Here is a 21174-nt window from a genome sequence, read left to right on the forward strand (position 1 = left end):
ATGAACAACACATATGAGTTCAAATATAATTCAGTAGCCTAGTAACTTCCCAAACTCAAGTTATTTATCAACCAAAAAAAAAAATCAACAAATCAAGTTGTCAAGTTGACCATATGCCTGCAAATATTCTGTTAAGTGCACCACCCTTCCTGTTGTGGCTCCCTATGCAGCAAGTCTATAACAAAAAATCAAATTTTAAAATTAAAATCAAAATTAAAAAAGAGAGAGAGAGAGAGAGAGAGAGAGAGAGAGAGAGAGAGAGAGAGGAAGAAAGAACAATCACAAAGCTATTTGATTTGAATAGCATGTTGATAGAATGGGCCAAACCATCCATTTTAAACCAATACAATCAGCTTCTTTGCACAAAATTCCAAACGACCATCTCAAAACCATCGTTAGCAACTATACCAACTAATTTATGTTCAAAATGTAGATTGTCAAATCATAATTATTTAGATATCACTAAAACTAACATCATACATTATTAGAAATCTCAAACAAAAACAGGAATTGAGATGCTTAAAACAGAGAACAAACCCAACTGTCCCTCCAATGAAGAATTTTTCAACCCTACATAAAACAATTTGATCTAGATGAAGTGTTGACATATGTCAATAGAATTGGATATCGAATACATACTACACATTAATGGGTTACCATTTCCCATCTGGTGGATGGACATTGGACAATAGGATTGCAACTGCTACCAAAGTTAGCAGGCATATTAGCATAAACTAATAAAGCTACATGAGTACGCCTTTATTCAATGATCCTCTAGTAGAATAAACTATTGTATGTACACTTACCTACACTTGTACATACACACATATGTATAGAAAACATATGATTTTAACTTAATCGAGAAAGTAGATTGAGGATTGACAGCTGTGTTAAGCCTTGTACTGGTTAGTAAGGTGAGTTACCTCCAATCTCCATGCTTCAATCATTCATATAAAAGAACAAAAATATGTTCTCAGTTTCGAATTAGTTGGCCTAACTTGCATTTAAGTCAGGAATTAGCAGTCGTCCTATTGATTAATCTTTCTGGCCTAAAGGCAAAAAGGAATGTTGTGGAGTAAAAATTACTTTATGACAATCCTTGCCATTCGGTTTTCTTCTGTAAATAACAATTTGAAGTAATCTGTAGTAAAGGGATGAGATCAAATAATTCACAAGAACACAGAAGAATCTTGAAAAGTATTGAAGTACATTATTAAAACACGTCCTATTGAATCATACCACTTTAAAGAGATTCCCGGCAATTCAAAGATGTCTTGTCTTGTACCAAGTAATGCCAATGGCAGCTTATTATTACATTATAGAGAATTGTGCCAAAAATTGAAGTTACTTGCAGTCGGTAGGCTTTCACAAGAAAGGTGGCTTCAAGCAGTATTAGAAAAATATTTACTGAGCATCATGTTTGGATCCTATAATTCAAGTCTCTATGACAAAAATATGTTGCATGCAACTACCTTACAGTAAAAAATTTGATATGATAGTTATGAGGTTAATCTAATGGTATTGGGCAGTTCAAAATCTCACTGTCATTTAACAAATTCAAACTTCTGAGAATAAATAAAAGGGCAAGTTTTTTTTTTTTTTTTTTCCCCATATTAAATGGTCTAGTAAATTCAAAAGATGATGATTTTCATCACAAATAAGTCAGAGGGCGTGGCAATGTGTCTTGTAACAGCAATATTTAAAATCCATGCTTTGGGTTACACACTAACATGGTAGATGCTTATATTCATGAACAAATGCATATACTGGAAGAGAACATACTATTAGGCCTACACCCCTTAGTTTGATCAGTAGTCTTTAGTGGATCATCAAGATCTACAGAACAAGGGCAAGATATTCCAAGTTAATTTGTCTAGAAACTTCAAAAAGTTGTATAAATTATAGTATATCACTACAAGGCTTCTTGGCAAAGATAAGGTAAATATATAAAGGTGCATGACATTTACAATAAAAAAAAAACAACACTACATGATACAAAAGAAGTCCAGAAATGAATTCAAGAAAATACACGTCCAATGTGGGTTGCTTTTTGGCTCTCTTATTGACTACTTGATTATTGTCTAAAACTGTTCAAATTAGAACAGATTGCTATATTGTTCAATAGCTGTAGGTTAGTACAAACCTTCAGGAAGATACTTGGCGACCATACCCAAGCATAGAACGATTTAGCCAACAGCTTGACTTCGAAGACCAAGTCATGGGTTGATTCGCCTAATACCGGTAACACCAGATAGCATTGCCCAACATAGGCAATGTTCCCAGTTGTAAGCATGCAGTCCCAGTCCTTACCATGACCATGATTGCATCTAGAATTTTCACCGACCACCTAGAACTCACATGATCTCCATCTGAGGGTGCCTATTTGGTATGTTATGGCTTAATTAGCCTCCTTCATTCCTGTGTGTACGGTTTTTCTCATCACAAGCATGCAATTGGTTGTTATGAGGCTTCAGTATGTCTTGATCCCCTTTATCACAGTATGCGATTGATTATTCTAAGGTGTTATGCCCATAATTGGTTAACAAGTGATGCTTGGGATACTACATAGAGCTTACAAATTGGTATGTCATCAATCACAAAAAAAACTTTATTTTATTAGGTGGTTGAAGCCACAAATCACATTCATTTCCACATCAGTTTGTAAGTTTTATGTAGTAAAATTTGTAGTAGTTTTAGAATTTTCCTTGGTTAATTCCCAATTGACACTTGTTGGTTCGATGAGTTATTTTGGTGAATAGTGCTAGAAGATTATGTGAAAAAGAAGGTGGTGAAGTTGTGATAAATCAGAAGTTCAGTTTTTAGCATTTGTTGGTTGGGTTTCACTTGATAGTGTTACATTTTCCCATTTGGGTCAGTATTTTCAGTTTCTAGTGTACCTACGGGCCCACAATTTTTCTGCATGGTTTTGAATTATTTGTTTTGATTTGAGAGTCAGTGTGGAATTGAATGCTAGTATACAACACATTTTTTTATTTCCTTATGATATACTTTCTATTGCTTCAATTCGTATCATAGAAGTATACACAACAGGCCCAAGTAATTGATGTCTTTCTACTTGGGAGAAAGAAGTTCAATTATTCGACTGATGGTACTAGGAATCCTAAGCATGCTTATAGGAGAGTTAAAGATGTGCAGATTAGGAGTGGTTTGTGGAATAGTATGGAGTCTAAGAAAAGAAGCAGTCTAGTATTTTTACCCACTGCACAACTTGGGTTGGAACAGGTTTGGGAAGTAAGGAACTTCAACTTCCCTTTCTAGGTGAAGTCATCAATCAACTAAGACATACCTCCTTACACCAATTTAATTATTCCATCATCTAGTGAGAAATCCACTTTTTCCATCATTATATCCGATGGTATATTTTCTAGAGGTGGTCATGGAGATCAGGAACAAGGGGGATAAGGACATTATTGAGGATGAAGTCTTTGTGAATCATACTGTAGGCTTTTGTTGGAATCAGCATGGTAATCCCCCTGCTCATCAAGTTAGTCTTCAAGAGGAGGAGAATACTTCAGTCACTTACACCAACATCAACTACTAGAGTAGTATCTATTTCTAAGGAAGAGCACCGCCACCTAGTGTCTTTCAAAGGAACAATATAGTCTCTTAGTGTCTGCACAACTACCTAATTCTGCAGCATCAACTTCCATTTCTACTCTATTTAGATAGTTATTCCCATTACTTCTCTCGCCACCTACAAATCTAAAGAGTCACAGATCACATGATTGCTACCTCTGGTTTGCTTTTTGACCTTAAGTATTTTAATAATCTTCCTTGTGTTACATTGGCAAATGGATCCACTACTACTATTTCTTAAGCATTGCTCATCTTAGTTCCACGCTGTCTCTATCTTGAGTCTTATCGGTCCGAAGCTATTTGGAATGGGCGGGTAAAACACAACACTAAATATTTACTTGTGCACGTGCATTTAATTCATACAATGTACATGTATTTGCTGTCATATATTAATCCATGGTTTTGTTATGTGCAGGATCCAGGGTCCATTACCTGCCGTAGCCGTAGTTCAGAGTTCTCCAAGCAACCTCCAATGGTGGACGACTGAGTGAGGAACATCATCAACACAGTTGGTTTGGAGGGACTCCTCTGGGTCCCGGGTAGAGAGATTGACAATGGCCTGATAACGGCCTTAGTGGAGCGATGGCGGCCTGAGACTTGCACCTTTCACATGCCACATGGTGAGGTCACCATCACATTGCAGGATGTGGAGGTTCTTCTCGGGATTCCTGTTGATGGTGACGCTATAATAGGGAGCACACAAGAAACTTGGGTGGATGTGTGCCGGGACTTCCTTGGCTTTCGACCTGTAAATCAAGACAACCATAAGCAACTTGATGGGCAGAGGATTCTCATCAACCGGCTTTTGGAAGAAGTTACTAATCCATTGCCGCCTAATGCTGAAGAGGATCAGTTGCATAAGTATGCACGATGCTACATCCTAGCGCTATTGGGGGACACAATATTCATGGACAAATCCGGCGATAGGGTGCATCTAATGTAGGTGCAGCAGTTGGAAGACCTTCACAACCCACGAAGGTGCAGTTGGGGAAGTGCTTGCCTTGCATGGTTATATCGAGAGCTATGCAGGGCAAACGAGGACATCAGTCAGATTGGTAGGTGCTTACTATTGCTCCAGTACTGGGCATGGGCCAGGTTCCCCTATTTGTGCCCGACAGTTGAGCGTGGCCCACCAGTGGGTGCTTATGGTCCTCCAGTACGTGGTCCACTATCCCTGAAGTAAGTCTCTACCTCATACTGCTATAACATACTGTTATGTGATCATTACCAACCCCACAATCATGTAACTTGATTTTATTTATTGATTTTAAAGGCTTCTAGCAATTTTTTATGTCAACATAACAATATTTTAAACCGAGGTTCAATGTATATGATTATGTTAATCTACTATAATTTTGTGACTGTCAATATAGCTAGTCTGTGCTTTGTTTTTTAAAAGGGCCGTTTCTTATTCTAGTGATATTATTAATTAGTTTAATATCTTTAAGATTATCTCAGTACTTATATGTGATTACATTATAGTTTTAACATTGGAATTATCTTAGTAGGAAAGTTCTAGATATTGATCCCTTCTTCTTGATTGTAGGTGGTTGTGGGTCCCAAATAAGAAAAATAGGCCCGCCCACATCTTCAGGGACAGGTATCGCGAGCAACTAGCTTCCATGTTGCCAGACCAGGTATGAAAATGCCTTATTTTACGCTTTTACGAATGTCCATATAGGTTTGGTAAACTTTGAAATATAAACATTGTTCCCTAATGTGTTGTGTACTTCTTTTTTTGCTGTTGTAGATGGTGTGGCAGCCATATGAAGCTCATTTTGACGACCTCCCGCCGTGGTGCATTGCAGGGAGGGCCGTATGGTGTGATAGCTGTACTGGTGTGATAGCTGTACTGGGTACCCGAATCCTGATCCAAGTATGCCAACAACAACTTTTGCAACCTTTGGTAAGACTCCTCCCAATCCCCAAAAATCTTAGCAATTGCCTTTTGTTTTGCGTGCCATACTTTATAGTAAGAAAGCTCATAATCATACTTAGTACGTATGATCTCCCAAAACTCATCAATAGGAGCAGTGTGCTTTTGTCGCAATCTTCCCACAATTTCTGATGCAACAAAATTAGAATCCATCATTTTACCGTCTCTTCGCAGCCCAAAGGGTATACAACTGTGTGGACCCACATAAGACGTGACCATCCATAAACCGTTGAATTTAGGCTTCATGTATGCCCCAACGTACCACTTGCAGTTGTCGTCAACGCATGCGGCGTACAATTGAGTTGTGGTCGACCTTTGGATGGAGAAATTTCTATTATCCTTTGCTGCGTATATTATCAATGCACGCTTCACCGCATCTTTATTTGCAAAAGTCAACCCTTTACAAAAATGCATCCCATCTTCTCAAGTACAAATAAATGGTATCTGAAGACGTGAAGGATCAACCATATCTTCCCAAATATTTGCGTAGAATGAGTTTGCAGGAGGTCTGTAGCCAGTGGTCGTATCTGTATCATGCTGGACACCAATATCATCATCATCGGCATCACCTTCATCATGGTACTCCATATTTTCCTCTTCAAAATTAGGAACGACTTCATGCTCATCCATATCGTTCTCAAAGTCGCCTTGCTCAATCTTCTCTTCGTACTGATCCATATCATCAATATTTTCACCATCATTCGCAGCATGATCTTCGTCTTCGTCTTCGTCTTCCTCCTCTAAATGTGTCTCTTGAGAATAGAAGGTTTCACCAGTATTCGCAACATAATCTTGAGATGGGAGCGTATAACCTCCCATTGCATACCCTCCCATTGTACTGCATCCATCATCTAGGGCTGTAAATTGTAAAGCCGTAGTTGTTTGTTGCACCACCTCAGTAGTGTTGTCTACACCCGCCTCCAAACTTACATACAACTCAATAGCATTTACTTGGGGTATTTTTTGGATCCTATTAAATATCATCCTTACATGTTTATCTTCTTTAATCGCCATATACCCGTAATTTATCCATTCATGAAGGACTTCTTGTGGGTAACGATAAATAATCTTGATGTCATACCAAGCAGGGTTCAATTTCAATTCGTCCATTATTTTCCTCTTCAAATCAGTCAACGTCTTCAACTTACGACGTAACATCATGTAGTAGCATTCGATACCCTCCCCTCTAAATGAGAATCCGTCAATCCCTTCAGGATTTTCAAGGGGTCCACCGAAGTATACATTTATATCAATATTCTTCAAAGATTGTGAACCTAATAGAGAGCCAAGTAAATTTATGTTAGTGACATATTTGATCTCTTTCATTTAACATCAATTACAAAACCTTTTCTATCTACTTAAAGTACAAAAATCACAACTTCTAAAAGTGTAACAATTGCATATACTCACCCCACATTACATACAAACACACTCAATCATTATAATTTCATACTCAAACAAATAAAAAAACTAAAGACAAAACTCACCCCCATTACAAAATTTAAACTCAGGTCTAACAAAAATATAAATAAAAATATCAAACCAAACAACAAAAGTCATGAGGATGTACAAATGAATGAGTGCAATTATGTAACAACATCATTCAAGTAATTTTAAATTAATGCAATACCCTATTACACTACTATTAATGAAATAACATAGAGCAGGGTTCATCAGACAAAAAAAAAAAAAAAAAAAAAAAAACACTAATGTGAATATGATCATGATCAATCAAATTAGACATATCATCTAATTTCAAAATCAAGACATTAATATACAATCAAATATACCAGATGTGATATACAAACTCAAATTTCATCCAAATTATGGAGAAAGGAAGCAAATAACTTCGAAATCTAAAGCAATAATGATAAAGCCTAATTATGCAGCACAAGATTTGGTATCTAAGGTAAAACACTAAATCTTGAAAGGAAAAACAACTCTAGGGATTTAACTACTAAAGGTTTAAGGCTTAAGGTGTTGTCAAGAATTCTAATAACTTGTTTTTTTGGATCACGGCACATAGATGAGTTTTTTTATTTTTTTTTCCCAAGTTTTTTATTTTATTTTTTGTTTCTAAATTAAGTAAGAGAAAGGCTTCAAGATCTTCATTTCGTGACTGCCCTCTCTGACCAAAAAGTTGTTGTTATTGTGCCTTGTATAGGTTGTTTACATTTTCTACAAATGAGAATTCACAACCTAAAAATTTGCATAGGAACAAGAACATTTTACTCAAGTGAAAATATTGAAGATAATATAGTTGTGCCAATTTCAAACGGTCGCATTTCACTTATTTAAAATCACCATTGAATCAAATTATATTTGTTTTGAAGTCCTATATGCCTACTTTTCAATGAAATAATTTTCACTGCAAAATTCATTATATATAGATGGAGAAAAAGCTATGAACAAAAAATCATCAACTTGTCATATTTTGATAGACTCGGCATCTTTTAACAGCTTTCGAACTATATGCCTAAGTTTTTAAATTTTTAAAAATTTGTCCACAATGGGCGAAGTAGCCAGCCGCCAGGTCCACTTAATATATAAACCAAAGTTATCTCTCTTACTGTTTTATACGCAATTATTCATGCCAAATTCTATAAATTGGATTCACATATCCATTACTGGGTAGAAGCATTTGTGTGCAAGATTGAATAAGAGAGAAAAAGAAGAAAATCTCCCTCCATATTTGGAACCTATGCATGTCTACTCCATATTTCTATGTGGATGAATTATTAGTGGATTCCTGTATCTTTCTCTAATATATTTATATAAATATATTTATATTTAGCCTATTTATACAACTATATAATTAAATATTTAAATATTTATATAAATATATTTGTAAGGGCACAAAATCTTTAACGGCCCAACAACGATGTTGGGCTCGCACACGGAAAGTCCCTCACAATAATATTTGTAGAGAGTGGGCTTGAAAGGCCAGCGTTGGATCACAGGGTGACATTTCGGACCGGACTATAGATGAACCAATATGAGAAAGAGCTTTGGGCTGGATATTCAGGCCCTTCAATCTGGTATCTAAGAGGATTTGGCTCCTCGGATCATGTCCGAGGAACGATGGTGCTGTCCCCGGTTACCCGTCGGAGGGTTTTTATGTGTTGTCCGGCATATATTATCCAGGCATTCTCTTTCATCAAGTCTTTCTCTAGAAGCTAGATGCCCCCCCCTTTGGTCACATAACATTCTCTTTTATACTAGCTTACGTTCGTTGTCCTCCGTCCACGTGTAGGGTCGATCTCTCCTGGACAGATATCTGTCCCATCAGTCTAATCCAAAAATTGCTGGAGATGATCCATAAAGCCTAAGATCCTGGCTTTGTTAGGGGCAGTGTCATGTCAGGGAAGGGTATTAAAGACAACTTCACCAGGATATTTTCTGATCTTTCCAGCTTACTCATATTCCATTTCTATCCATGAGGTTTTGGACCTGCCGAGGACGAAACCTTCCTCGGCTATGTCTTCGGGCTACTTTTTTTATGTTTCCTAGTTTCGAGCTTGGGCCCTGGCCTCCTTCAGTTTAAGACCGGTGGGCCTCCCATTTACGTGTGGGCCGGACCCATAAACTATTGGACCCCACAATATTTATATAAGTATTTATATACATAGTTGTATAAATATATAAATATAAATATATTTATATAAATATTTAATTATTTAATTATATAGTTGTATAAATATATAAATAAAAATATGTATATATAAATATTTAATTATATAGTTGTATAAATATAAATATTAATATAAATATAAATATATATACATATTTTTTATAAGGAAACAAATATACATATTTTAATACAAACAAATATCTTATCAAGAAACAAATATATTTGCCTAATACAAACAAATATTTTATTAGGAAATGGCATGACAAATTCAATGCAAGCAACACTTTCTAAAGCAGCTATATACACTAAACAACTAATTAGAGAGTGAGGAGACTCTTACCTGACATGATGATGTGCAAATGTACTGCTGAGATTGTATGAGAGTGAGAGGAGCAATGTTTTGCTGCTAAATATGTATGAGAGTTTATGAGTTTCTGTGAGAGTTGTTGAGAGAGGTTCTGTGATTGAAGTTGCTGAAGGTGTGAGAGTTGTTGAGGTTCTGTGATTCAAGTTGCTAAAGGTGTGAGAGTTGTGTTCAGTCAAAATATTCTCTACATCTGAGAGTAGTGTGAGAGTTTTTTATTGTTAGTCTAATATTCATTGAGTACGTTCCTAAATAGACAAAACTGGTTCAAAATGGTCTGAGAGAAGTTTTTGTTGCTTGTGCTAGTCTAATATATTCTCTGAATATGTCTCAAAACAGACAAAGCATTTGACATGACCAGACAACCAGACATGACCATTGCCAGAAGCATAGGGCTTTGAAACTCGAGCCTCTAAGACTTGGTTTCACTTTTAGTAAACCGAGTCTCAGAGACTTGAGTTTAAAGCATAGTGGCGTCCACGTGGCATCTACGTGGAACTCGAGTCTCAGAAACTCAAGTTCCACGTAGACGCCGCGTGGATTTTTGCCACATCAAACTACCTAAACTGTGTCTTAGAGGCTCGATTTAGGGGCCCAAAATCGAGCCTTTAAGGCTTGAGTTGCTAAAAATACATATAGTTTGTAAACCGACCCTACTAACTATTTAGATTGTTTTTCATGGGTAATTACCGATTTTCACCCCCTAAATCCTAAACAGTTCTACTTTTCGAAAAATTTTCTTTTGTTTTTCTGCGATGGTGGTCTCCTTGTCTCTGACAACATCCGGAGCTTTTTCAGGTCCCCTTTCTTTGTCTCAATTCAGTAATTGTTATCAATTGCATACATGATATGATATGAAAAACTCAACCCAATTTATATAATTCGATTCTTTCTCATGTAAATCAAACTCAACGCAATTCCGCTAATCAGACTCGATTGAACTCTATCCATGATTTTGTTCCAAACCCACTTCGGATATACTATGATTTTTGATTGATATGCACATGACAACTTAGTTATCATATCGTGTAATGTTTTTATGCGGGTATCCTCAGCAAGTTGCCGAACCCACTTTGCAATCTTTAAAGCATTTTATTTATTTATTTAAATAAATCATGCTTATGAAATTTGGAGTGATGATTGTTAATGTCTTATGAGTAAAATAATTTATTTGTTTGCAGAGTCATTGCTGCTTAAAAGGGTTAAACTTCCTTTATGGAATCAATGTATAGTGTCCATCTCACCAATTAGAGTAAAAGCCTCACCTTTTTTAGCTCAAACTGGAATTCTGATTGGGAAGGGCAACAGTGTGAAGGTTTGGTTCCATTCCTGATATTTTTTTAGAGTTGGAATCTTGGGAATCTTTCATTCTTTGTACTGTCATTCTATATCGATATTTTGTGTTCCTTTTATTCAGGTTTTATGCAGTCAAAAGAAAGAAATTTCTGTAGTGGAGGGCAGGTATGGGTTTAAGTGCTGGAACTTACTTCATGCCCAGCCATGAGCTCTAGCTTAAATGGCGTTTCATCTCCTTTGATAAATTACTGATTGTCCTAGGGCTCAAGCGTTTAGGAAAGGTGAATGTGATCATTTAACCATAATTCTAATGCTCCCTTCAAGCGTGGGCCTAGGCTTCCCCTCAAACTCGAGACCATCTTTACTGAAACCATGAGGGATTATATATAATAGTCCCAAAAACTTAAACTATTAGGAAATGATGAATTAAGCATTTAACCATAATTCTACTTATAAAAAAAAAAATTTATTTAACAACAATTCTTACACCCTTGGATTGGCTGTCTGTTTTGCAAGACCAATCATTCTCTTCTCTTTTCATTTTTCTTGATTCTTGTAATTTTTATTCTTGATTGTTGAACCCTGTACACTCCCTGTGTACTAGGGTGTCCTTTTTTTATATCAATAAAGTTTATTACTTATCAAAAAAAAAAAAATTATTTAACAACAATTCTAACACCCTTGTTAGAACTGGATTGAAGATGAGTTCGTGAATCATGGGTTTAAAACTCACGAAATGCATGTGTAACTTACCAATAAAAATACGTAGGAAAAAAGAAGTTATTTCATGCTAAATGTGTGATGGAAGTTATTTATCTGATGCACAGAAGTGACTCTTCTTTGTTGATTACCTATAGTAACTGTTGCTTCTATTTCTTCAAGGTGTATTGATGAAATATATGATGATTTAGCCAAACGTCTTCTTCTTCCAGCAGCGGTAGCATCGAATCCCAATTTGAAGTAAGTTCTAGTGTGTGAATCAGCAGAAGAAACTGTGAGATTTAATTATAAAAAAAAAACCTATGAAATTTTAGTGTTTTATATAAATGAATGCTGCTAGGTGGTATATACTCAAGTACTCTAGACTACCTTACTATGGCTTCATGAAAAACAAAAAAAATTTGGGTTTAGCTGGCTATCTAGGCTGCAATTGATGGTAATTAACAAATTCCCAAAAATATCATACAGACACATTGTGGGTTTAGCTGGTCCTCCTGGCTCTGGAAAGAGCACTCTAGCATCTGAAGTAGCACAACGTGTCAACAAATTATGGCCCCTGAAAGCTTCTTCACTTGATTCCCAAGTTAGGGCTCTAGACGTGGCTACAGTTCTTCCCATGGACGGGTTTCATCTTTATCGTTCTCAGCTGGATGCAATGGAGGTAGCCTTTCTTTCGTTATTCTAATTTTATGTTTTTCCCTTCATGGGTTACATAGCATTTTCATTCCTTGTGGGACTGCCCCATCATAGATTCAAATAGCATATAAAGAGAACATAAATAACATCAGAAAGCCCAGAAAAAGAGAATCATGCTAACATGTTTGAACTACCAGTTTCTATGACACTAAAGGTGCATCTGAATTTGAAACTATCTGAAGATGAAGGTTTTGGATAAAAGGTCATGGCTTGGTTAAGAACATATTTATCAAAAGAAGCTTTTGAATCACCTGATTCATAGAATGTATCTTGCCTCTCCTTGTGGGATTTTATTTGTGAAGGAAGATGCAAAATTTTATTCGCCCTTCATTTTTCATGTCATACACACAAAGTCATACATCAGACATTTTTATTACTGAAAATCTATTGGTCTCTTCTTACTTGAGTGATTACTTATTAAAAAAAAACTTCTTACTTGAGTAATGTTCTTTCACCGTAGAATCCAGAGGAAGCCCATGCAAGAAGGGGAGGTAAGGTTTCTATACTTTGTAATTACTGATTTAATGCTTTGTAACAATCAAAACCTTTGATCTTTCTAAATAATGAATCAGCTCCATGGACATTTAATCCGGAACTTCTACTATCATGTCTCCAGACTATAAGAAATCAGGTGATTAGCTATTGGTGTTTGATAACTATTATAAATTTGTTTACAGAAAACATTTACAGTTTGTTTAGTAGAGCATCAACTTGTTCACTCTTCACAATAAGGAAATTCTCTTTGGGTGCATGTGTATGAGTGAAAAGGTCATAATTGCATTCCTAATATTGCATTCTGAAATGATAATTTCTTCAGGGATCAGTTTATGTGCCGTCATTTGACCATGGCATTGGAGATCCAGTGGAAGATGATATCTTTGTGAGCCTTCAGTGAGTATTTTGTGTCCTTCATGTGAAGAATCTCGTAAATAGCTGCTGATTTAATAAGGTATAGGTGGTTAAGAGATACTTATCGTGATTATGGACATTGCTAATTAAACTTGGAGATTCTTTTGGACAAACCTGACTGAAGGGAAACAGAACAAACCTGAAACATGAATGAATAGTAATAAGGATTAGGTTCTATTAAGGCTTTGAACATTAACTTGTCATCAGCTGTAAAAGATAGGAAATATGTGCCAACTGTTACCATTTGTCTTGAAAATATGGATCTTGATAGTAGCAAATCCAATAAACCTTGTCGAGGCTAAAATTGATGTCAACCAGCTGATAGGAAAATTTAGAGAAGAACATTATACATAATTGGTGAGCTTTCTTAAAACTTTATTATGGTATTTTTGAAATCTCTTATGAACATATTGAATTGAGCTCAGGCTCTCTCTGTTTTATAGCTGTCCTTTGTAAATCTAATGCTTATAATATCCTTGATTTTAAGCCTCTATTTGAGTATGGTATCCCCTGGCCTTTTACTTCGGCTTATGTATTCCATTAGCCCAATTTTTTTCCCTCTTGCATATTGGAGGGATTAGTTCTTATGATACTAACTGCAGCAGTCTGTAAGTCTCACCTTTGTGGAGGTTATTGTCCATAATGCATAAATATAACCTTAATTATTTTTTGTCTTTTCAGGCACAAAGTGGTTATAGTAGAAGGAAACTATTTATTACTGGATGATGGGGTTTGGAAAGAGATATCATCTATATTTAATGAGAAGTGGTAAGGACTGGAGTCTCCACAGCCACAGGTTATTTTAGTTTCTGGCCAGTAGTTGCATGTGAAAATATATCAGTTTGAGACTACTGACTTCATTTGGTGTAACATGGCGGAAATCAATTCTGTGAACTTTAATATGCTTGCAAATGTACTTGTACATATAAAAAAACACTTACAGATATGGTTTGATTTATCATACTTTAGTTTTACATGTAACTCCTCAAAAAAAAAAAAAAAAAAAGGTTTTACATGTAACTGAAATTCTATTGGATTTTGGGCCACTAGCCTGCAAAGTAGTTTTGACATTCTTACTGATTATAATGCTGTTGCCTCATTTTGATTTTCAATTCTGATGAAAATCTGTCATTTTTTATTCAGACTTAATATTAACAAGTTAATGGGAAAAATGAGACAGACAGTGCTTGAGTCTTATGCCTCACAAAATGGTCCAACTGCTTGGTCCCTCATCTTTCATGTGCTACTTTAACATACTTATATATAATATATGTATTAAAAAAAATACCTGCTTTTAACATATCTAAATGCATGTAGTTGCACTACAGCTAGCACTGAATATGTTAAAAAATTATGTTTTTATTTTCAAGGTTCATTGAGGTTGATATTGACACAGCAATGCAACGAGTTCTAAAGAGACATATTTCAACAGGTATGTATTCCTTAACTTTAACCAGCTACATTTGTTGAAAAGGGAAAATAGAAAGGTATGGTCTCTTACAATTGAGTGTTTTTATGTTTATTACAGGAAAGCCCCCAGATGTTGCTAAATGGCGGGTATGCTTCACTTTTTTTGAAATCTAAAATTTCCATTTTCAGTGGATTCTTTTACTTAATCAATCTCAATTTCAAAGTGCCTCTATAATGTATTGAATGTAACACTAAATTCATCCTGCAGATAGAATACAATGACCGGCCCAATGCAGAGCTCATAATCAAGTCAAAGAAGAATGCAGATTTAGTAATAAAATCTGTTGACTTCTGAAAGTGAACCTTAGTGGTTGTATAGCCAAAGTTAAGAGAGGCCAGTTGCATATGTTTTGCATCAAGTTATTGCACACTGGAAGATGATGATAAAAGTAAGAGGTTAATCACGCCTTCCTTTTTGTTATGTGCATATGTCGAATTCATTGATGGAATAAGCTGGTCATGTTTCATCCTTTTCTTTTCTTTTTTTGGTGGAAAGATGGCTTAAATGTTGCACTATTCGAAGCTGGTATAAAATTGATGAGAATTTTCACATTCCATTAATCCTAATGCAAATCTCTCCCTCATGTCCTCCCAAATGATCCTTAACTATGAAAAATGAAAGTACCGATCCATTAAGATGCTGAGATAGTGATAGAGACAGTTGCATTTGTTGCTGTTGTGTTGTTGGGTACAAAAGAAAAATAGACATGAAGCAGTTTCAAAAAGCTTAATCTTGTGGGAATGCAGGGTACAGTAACATAGCACAACTAACGAGGGCCTCATATGCAGGTCACGAGGGCAGTGAATTCTCAACTCAATTCTGCTGATTAAACTGTGTCTTAGAGCTGTCCACAATTACACTAGTAGCTTTCTGCCTGCCGTATGATCAATATTAATTATGTTGGCTGTCCATTATATTCCACAACTGTTAGCAAAGAATCTTCCTTAGAGGCCTTCATTATTGCTTTCTTTTTACTATTCTTTGCCTTCATAGAGTTGGTAAATATGCCAACTTTTCCATCTTTTAGCGCAATTCCTAGTCTCAAAACTGATTGGGAGTTTCTTTTGTTCTTTATGTTGTCTGTTTTAAATGATAGAAGAACCCTTATCCTATCTAATCTAATCCTATAAATCTCAACTAGCTCCATTCTATTGTTGGATTTAACTTTAAACCTTGAGATTCTTAGCATATAGCATGGTGGGTCAAACTATATACCTGGAAAAAGTGAGCCTTTAAAAAGTTGTACTTAAGCATATGATTATGAGCTATTAAGCTAAATAGAAAAACATTAATTTGTACATAGTCCTCCGCGCTGCTCTAGGCGGCTAGGGATAATTCAAGCTATGACCAACAAATACGTTGAGAAGATTTGTTAGCGTGGTGGGCTGGCCTGGATTGGGTTGCCATTAGACCCAAACCTGTTTGGGAGCCTGGATGTTGGGCCAGACTTTGGTTTGTTTTATTGGCCAGTAAAACATGGCCTAACGACTGTCTTGTCATCAATAGGGTCATCTTTATCGCGAAGCAAATTTTGTCATATTGATTCTTGAATCTTATCTTTCCATATATTTTTATTTCAATCACACTCATCTTTCTGTCTATTTTGTGAATACTAAATATGTTATTTCTTATAGCAATTTTATAAAAAATATCCTTTTAACTTAATAGGTATTCTATGATTATATAACACTTTTAATGTGTTTCTTTACTTCATCCGCATTGACTTTATTCGATAATTTACATCATTTTCATTATCTTAATCTTTATAAATTACTGATCGAAAATAGTGAAAGCTCTCTCTTTTTGATATCTCTTGACCTTTGAATCTTACAATCCCTTCATCTATGTTTTTACTTTTACTAAATTTACATTCTATATACTCTATTTTAGTCTTACTTAATAGAAAGCCATTTGATTCTAGTGTGTCCCATTAGATTTCTAACTTGGCAATGCAATCTCCATTTAAAAAAAAAAAAAAAAACCTTATTCCCATTTCATTTTTCTTCTTAGAGTGCGTGCTTGGATGATTATATTTTCATTATTTTTTAAAAATTAAAATTTGTAAAATTATAATTATAACTAGAAAAAGTGAAAATTTAAACATTGTACATAAGCTAATAGTAAGAAGAATAAGCTGATATTTTTAGCTGGAACAAGCAAACCCCAAGAGTCATGACCTGAACAAAACAGCTTTAGAGAGCTAGGGTAGGAAGCTAATTTAGCAACCAAACCAAATCAACTTGACCTTGAAAGATAAAATATGACAATTTTAGTTTTTGGCCTAAAATGCTAATCTCAACATTCCTAATTGGGTGTCATCTTCATGAGAGAGAGAGAGAGAGAGAGAGAGAGAAAATATATGAATAATAAACATCAATATTAACTCTAAGATTAAAATCTCGTCTATACACAAAAAAGGAGTCTATTAATGTTCTTGATAGTAAAAAGGTAATTATCATAAAGTAGAGCTCATTTGTAGTTGCTGGGACACCTCCTTGACACGCCATAAAATACTTCTTAGTATATTTCACAATATTACACCTCTATGTCTTTCTCTCTAATCATATTACTTGTTAGTGATAGAAGACCCGGGTTATTTCTGGATATGTTCACATTAATCTCATAAGTTACAAGAATGGAGCCAACAGTATCCGATCTCTACAAGAAAATTCTCTCTGTCTGTGTAATAATTTTGTTTTTATATCTCTACAAGCACATAAAATATTATAACCAGTTGATATAAAAAATAAAAAAATAAAAAAAAATTATAAGTTTATAACCAGTTTCCATTAATAGAAATGTATAGTTTTTTATTTTTATTTTTTTATTTTTAGAATAATAGAAATGTATAGTTGATCAGCAATTTCAGATCCAAAGTTTGAGATAAGGAAATAAAAAGAAAGGACCAAATTTTGAAGTAGTTAATCATACATACATTAAAATAGTATCAAATTGCAAGTGCCAGCAAGCAGCGTGTACTAGCTATGACAAAGTTCCAACCATTAATGCCATAAACATAGGGGACCAATGTCACTGGTCAATCGAATAAATATTCATAACATGATATTGATAGTGCCATTCCCCCCACACACTTGTTTCTCCGCTTACGGTAATTTCCTTTCTACTACTATATTTTATATTCATTATAGTATTTCCCGAATATTATTAGGTATTAAACATCAATCTCTTTCATGGGTCTGGAATATTAAATTTAGCTAGCAAAAAAATTGGCCATGCATAAATGCTCCATTAACATGCACATGATCTTGTTCCCTCTTTCAACATAGCCATGAAACATCTTCCAATTAATACGTGGTCTCACACTCATTAAATAATAGCCCATAAAATTCAAAATTACTTTTAAGAAAAGGAGCATGCATGACACAAAGAATTTCATAAATAATTGAAGGAATAAAATAACACACAAGAACTTACAGGCAACAGACACATTATTATGCTGCTTCTTATTCTTTAATTTTTTTATTATTATAAGAGCAAGCCATTAATACTAAATAAACAAGCAGGACAAAGTCAAGCCAAGCCTTGGCACATACTAATAAGAGAGTTATATCATTGTTTGAGTTCACAAATACTTACTCAAATATCTTCCACACTAATATATAATCAGACCATATATAATGATGCAGAAAACAAACACCCACAAATCCTGCTCAATCCATCTACGCGCTTTTGGGTATCCTTGCTTTGTTTTTGCAATGACTGCTACCAGATCAAAGGAGCAGGCTGTGGAGTTTACTATAGTTTAGCTTCTGTTCTTGCATTTCTCCATGGCTCTTGGCGCTGAAACAGATTCATGACAAATCAGAGATGAGGAAATTAAGCATAAGAAGAAACCAATTTAGTGGCACCCAAAAAAACAAGACCAAATTTAATTAAGAAGTTTGGTAAACTAATTGAGCTACCCTTTAAGAAATTAAGATTAATTAGAGTATGTCTTTTCCATGACATTTTTAGTTTTAAAGATATATATATACTAACCGAGTCCAATTGCCTCTGTTCCTTTCATTATGCGTACACGCTTGCATGAATCAACAAACATCCTGGTTCAAGTAGAGGAAAATTAAAACAATTACATAATATTTATTTAAAAGTACTGATTTTTGATAATTTAATAATTGGAGGAGGGATGATTTGAATTTTGCATGTCTTCAATAGAATACCAAGAGATATCAACTAGTTAAACCACATGACTCTTGGCAAAATAAGTAATGTTTTAGAAACTATGCATAAGCAAATAAGCTAATGAAGAATGAAAAACTTACTCCCATGGAACATCGCCAACAAGCATCCAGTCACCGTCCTTGTCTTCATAAGTTGGAACATAATCAGAACTATTCAAAAGATCCATAAGCTTGCTCTCATTCATGAAATCTTTCATTCCTTGGGATCCACAAGTTCCTTATTCAATTAAAAACCATTAATCAATAAATTCTGCACTTTCTAATAAAAGACAAAGAAAAGAAATTAATGACAAGATGCCTTGATAATTCAACTTTCTCAAATCATGAAAATTCAAATTTGTATATCATACATGATACATACAGAAGAATTTGATGTGCTTACCAATAGTGAAGGAACTGAACATTTTTCCTAAGGCATCAGAGAGCTCTTGGTAACTCTGGTACATCTTTAAGTCTACTTTACGAAGATAAGGTGCTCCATCCACGCTAACCTTCACAAAGGCTGCATTGCCACTAGCCTTCTCACTCTCCTCGGAGCTGCCCTTTTGGACAGCCAGTATATTCTTTCGGAAAGATCGAACCGGTGGCCAACCCACAACTTGTGCCCTAAATTTCCATGTGGTTAAACTATATATAATACCGTTTGAGCTTTCTTTTACGGCTTGATTAACAAACTTTAATTAGGTCTTTAATGGAGTTCAAATACGGAGGAAAGCAACTATTTCTTTCTTTTCTTCCATTTTCTCGGGATTTATAGAACATTGAGGTATCAATGATTACTTGGTACCATTACAGAAGATTCAAAAGTGCTTTGCACAAGATCTATATTACTTAGTTATCATTAAACCCATAAAAAGAATTGGTTACTCAATAGTTAATCATTACTCTCACCTTTACTATTTTATTGTGGAGATCACAATGGAAATCTTTGTAACTCACCTTTTAAAGATTAAAATATTCCCAAAAATAAATAAAATTGTGCTTTTAATTTTTTTTTTTTTTAAAAGAGGTATATATATATTTTCCTTATTTTTTTTTTCATGTAAATCTATGGAGGAAAAAAAAGAATATAACCTCCAAAATGATAGCAAAATGATTAATGTTAACTTAAAGAGAATTGGGAGGAAACATAAAACTTACAAAGAAAAAAATGAAAAAGAAATATATATTTCCCTTAATTAAAGAGGTATCTCTAAGTAAGCTGTATGAGAAGATTATTTACAACAAAATTTTCTCAATTATTTTTAACAATCTAATAATTGTGACTTGTGAAAGAGAGATTTAAATCTTAAATATCGCTTTTAAAAATACTAAAAAGAATTTGAATTTTTTTTCAAACTTCAAAAGAAACAACTTACATATATACAGCCTTTAGCGAAGTTTATTCATCACTTCCTAAAAAAGTCACGAAAATTTGTTGAGCTCGTAAAATTCATTTTATTTTCATTTTTCTATTTCCACCTTCCTCAAGATTCAAAGCCCATCATGTATAAGCTCTTCCTTCTCTAACTCATCCCAGACTCCAATGTAAAAATATGCTTAACCTAATCCTATTCATGACATAACTGCACATGTATATATGCATAAATAAATAAATAAATAAATAAATAGAAAACAAACAAACAAACAAAGAAGCTTGGAATAAAATCACAAAGAAAGAATGTATATAAGCAGCTTACTTAGCTGGAGGCTTGGCTGGATCAGTGGCAAGAAGGTTCTTCTCTTTCTGAAGGGTGTTTGCTTTCTCATTCAAATTCATCCCAGCAGCAGTAGCTTCCTTTGAAGAAAGATTAAGCTTCAAATCCACAGTAGTAGTGGTATCAGTCTGAGAAAAACCTCTCTTCCTTGCCACCTCACCTTCACTTCCTCCAGTATTTCCTGGCAACCCTAGCCTCAACTCTGTCTCTTCAAAACCCATCTTCTTCTCCTTCTTGGACCCAACTTCCATGAATTTTCTTTTCACTCTCTATATAAAAACAAAAAAAGAAGAAGAAGAAACAGTGTGTGTGTGTGTGTGTTTCTTATATTTTCTCTCTCTCTAAGCAAAATTCAGTGCTTTGTTTCTTTGTGATAATAATAGTGGGGGTGGGGGTGGGGGCTGGGGTACGTTAGCTCTTAGCTTATAGGGGAGGTGAGAGAAGGAAGGAAGGAAGGAAGGGTAGTGTTTGGGCATTGTTGGGTATTAATAGAAGCATGGATGGGTTGCACTGTCTTTTGCATTTTGGAAACTGTGATGGTGACACATGGCAGGATGTGTGAGCTGGATTTTTCCAACCTTGCTGGGATAGGTGACGACAGGGTGATGTTAGTTTCCTATAATATACATGGTTGTTCATTGATGTGTGAATGAGG

At 34.9% G+C, this 21174-nt stretch overlaps 3 protein-coding genes across 6 annotated transcripts; 2 read left to right on the forward strand and 1 right to left on the reverse strand.

The window, feature by feature from the left end:
- The first annotated feature begins 4207 nt into the window (after window positions 1-4207).
- LOC126710140 (serine/threonine-protein phosphatase 7 long form homolog) lies at window positions 4208-5287 on the forward strand. Its single transcript, XM_050410522.1, has 4 exons — window positions 4208-4536; window positions 4627-4776; window positions 5144-5234; window positions 5279-5287. The coding sequence occupies exons 1-4, from the start codon at window positions 4208-4210 to the stop codon at window positions 5285-5287; spliced, it is 579 nt and encodes a 192-aa protein (XP_050266479.1).
- Window positions 5288-10214: 4927 nt separating this feature from the next.
- Window positions 10215-15760, forward strand: LOC126709390 (putative uridine kinase C227.14). 4 transcript variants are annotated; one of them, XR_007649379.1, is made up of 13 exons: window positions 10215-10326; window positions 10710-10843; window positions 10946-10989; window positions 11707-11784; window positions 12013-12205; window positions 12701-12731; window positions 12813-12871; window positions 13058-13131; window positions 13831-13917; window positions 14520-14581; window positions 14678-14706; window positions 14828-15008; window positions 15367-15760. XR_007649379.1 is itself a non-coding variant. In XM_050409604.1 (12 exons), the coding sequence occupies exons 1-12, from the start codon at window positions 10284-10286 to the stop codon at window positions 14912-14914; spliced, it is 921 nt and encodes a 306-aa protein (XP_050265561.1). In that variant the 5' UTR covers window positions 10215-10283; the 3' UTR covers window positions 14915-15171. The 4 variants fall into 4 exon arrangements, 1 of the variants encoding a protein (XP_050265561.1); XR_007649378.1 differs by having other exon boundaries at window positions 15409-15760; XR_007649380.1 differs by lacking the exon at window positions 15367-15760 and having other exon boundaries at window positions 13831-13945; window positions 14828-14886.
- Window positions 15761-18051: 2291 nt separating this feature from the next.
- Window positions 18052-20950, reverse strand: LOC126709420 (auxin-induced protein AUX28-like). The gene is made up of 5 exons (XM_050409651.1): window positions 20502-20950; window positions 19205-19428; window positions 18904-19039; window positions 18620-18681; window positions 18052-18421 (listed from the first exon to the last, which is right to left on the reverse strand). Exons 1-5 carry the CDS (start codon window positions 20768-20770, stop codon window positions 18384-18386), a joined length of 729 nt encoding a protein of 242 aa, XP_050265608.1. The 5' UTR covers window positions 20771-20950; the 3' UTR covers window positions 18052-18383.
- Between the last annotated feature and the right edge of the window lie 224 nt (window positions 20951-21174).

Source organism: Quercus robur, chromosome 12 (assembly GCF_932294415.1).
Source record: "Quercus robur chromosome 12, dhQueRobu3.1, whole genome shotgun sequence".
NCBI classification, from domain to species: domain Eukaryota; kingdom Viridiplantae; phylum Streptophyta; class Magnoliopsida; order Fagales; family Fagaceae; genus Quercus; species Quercus robur.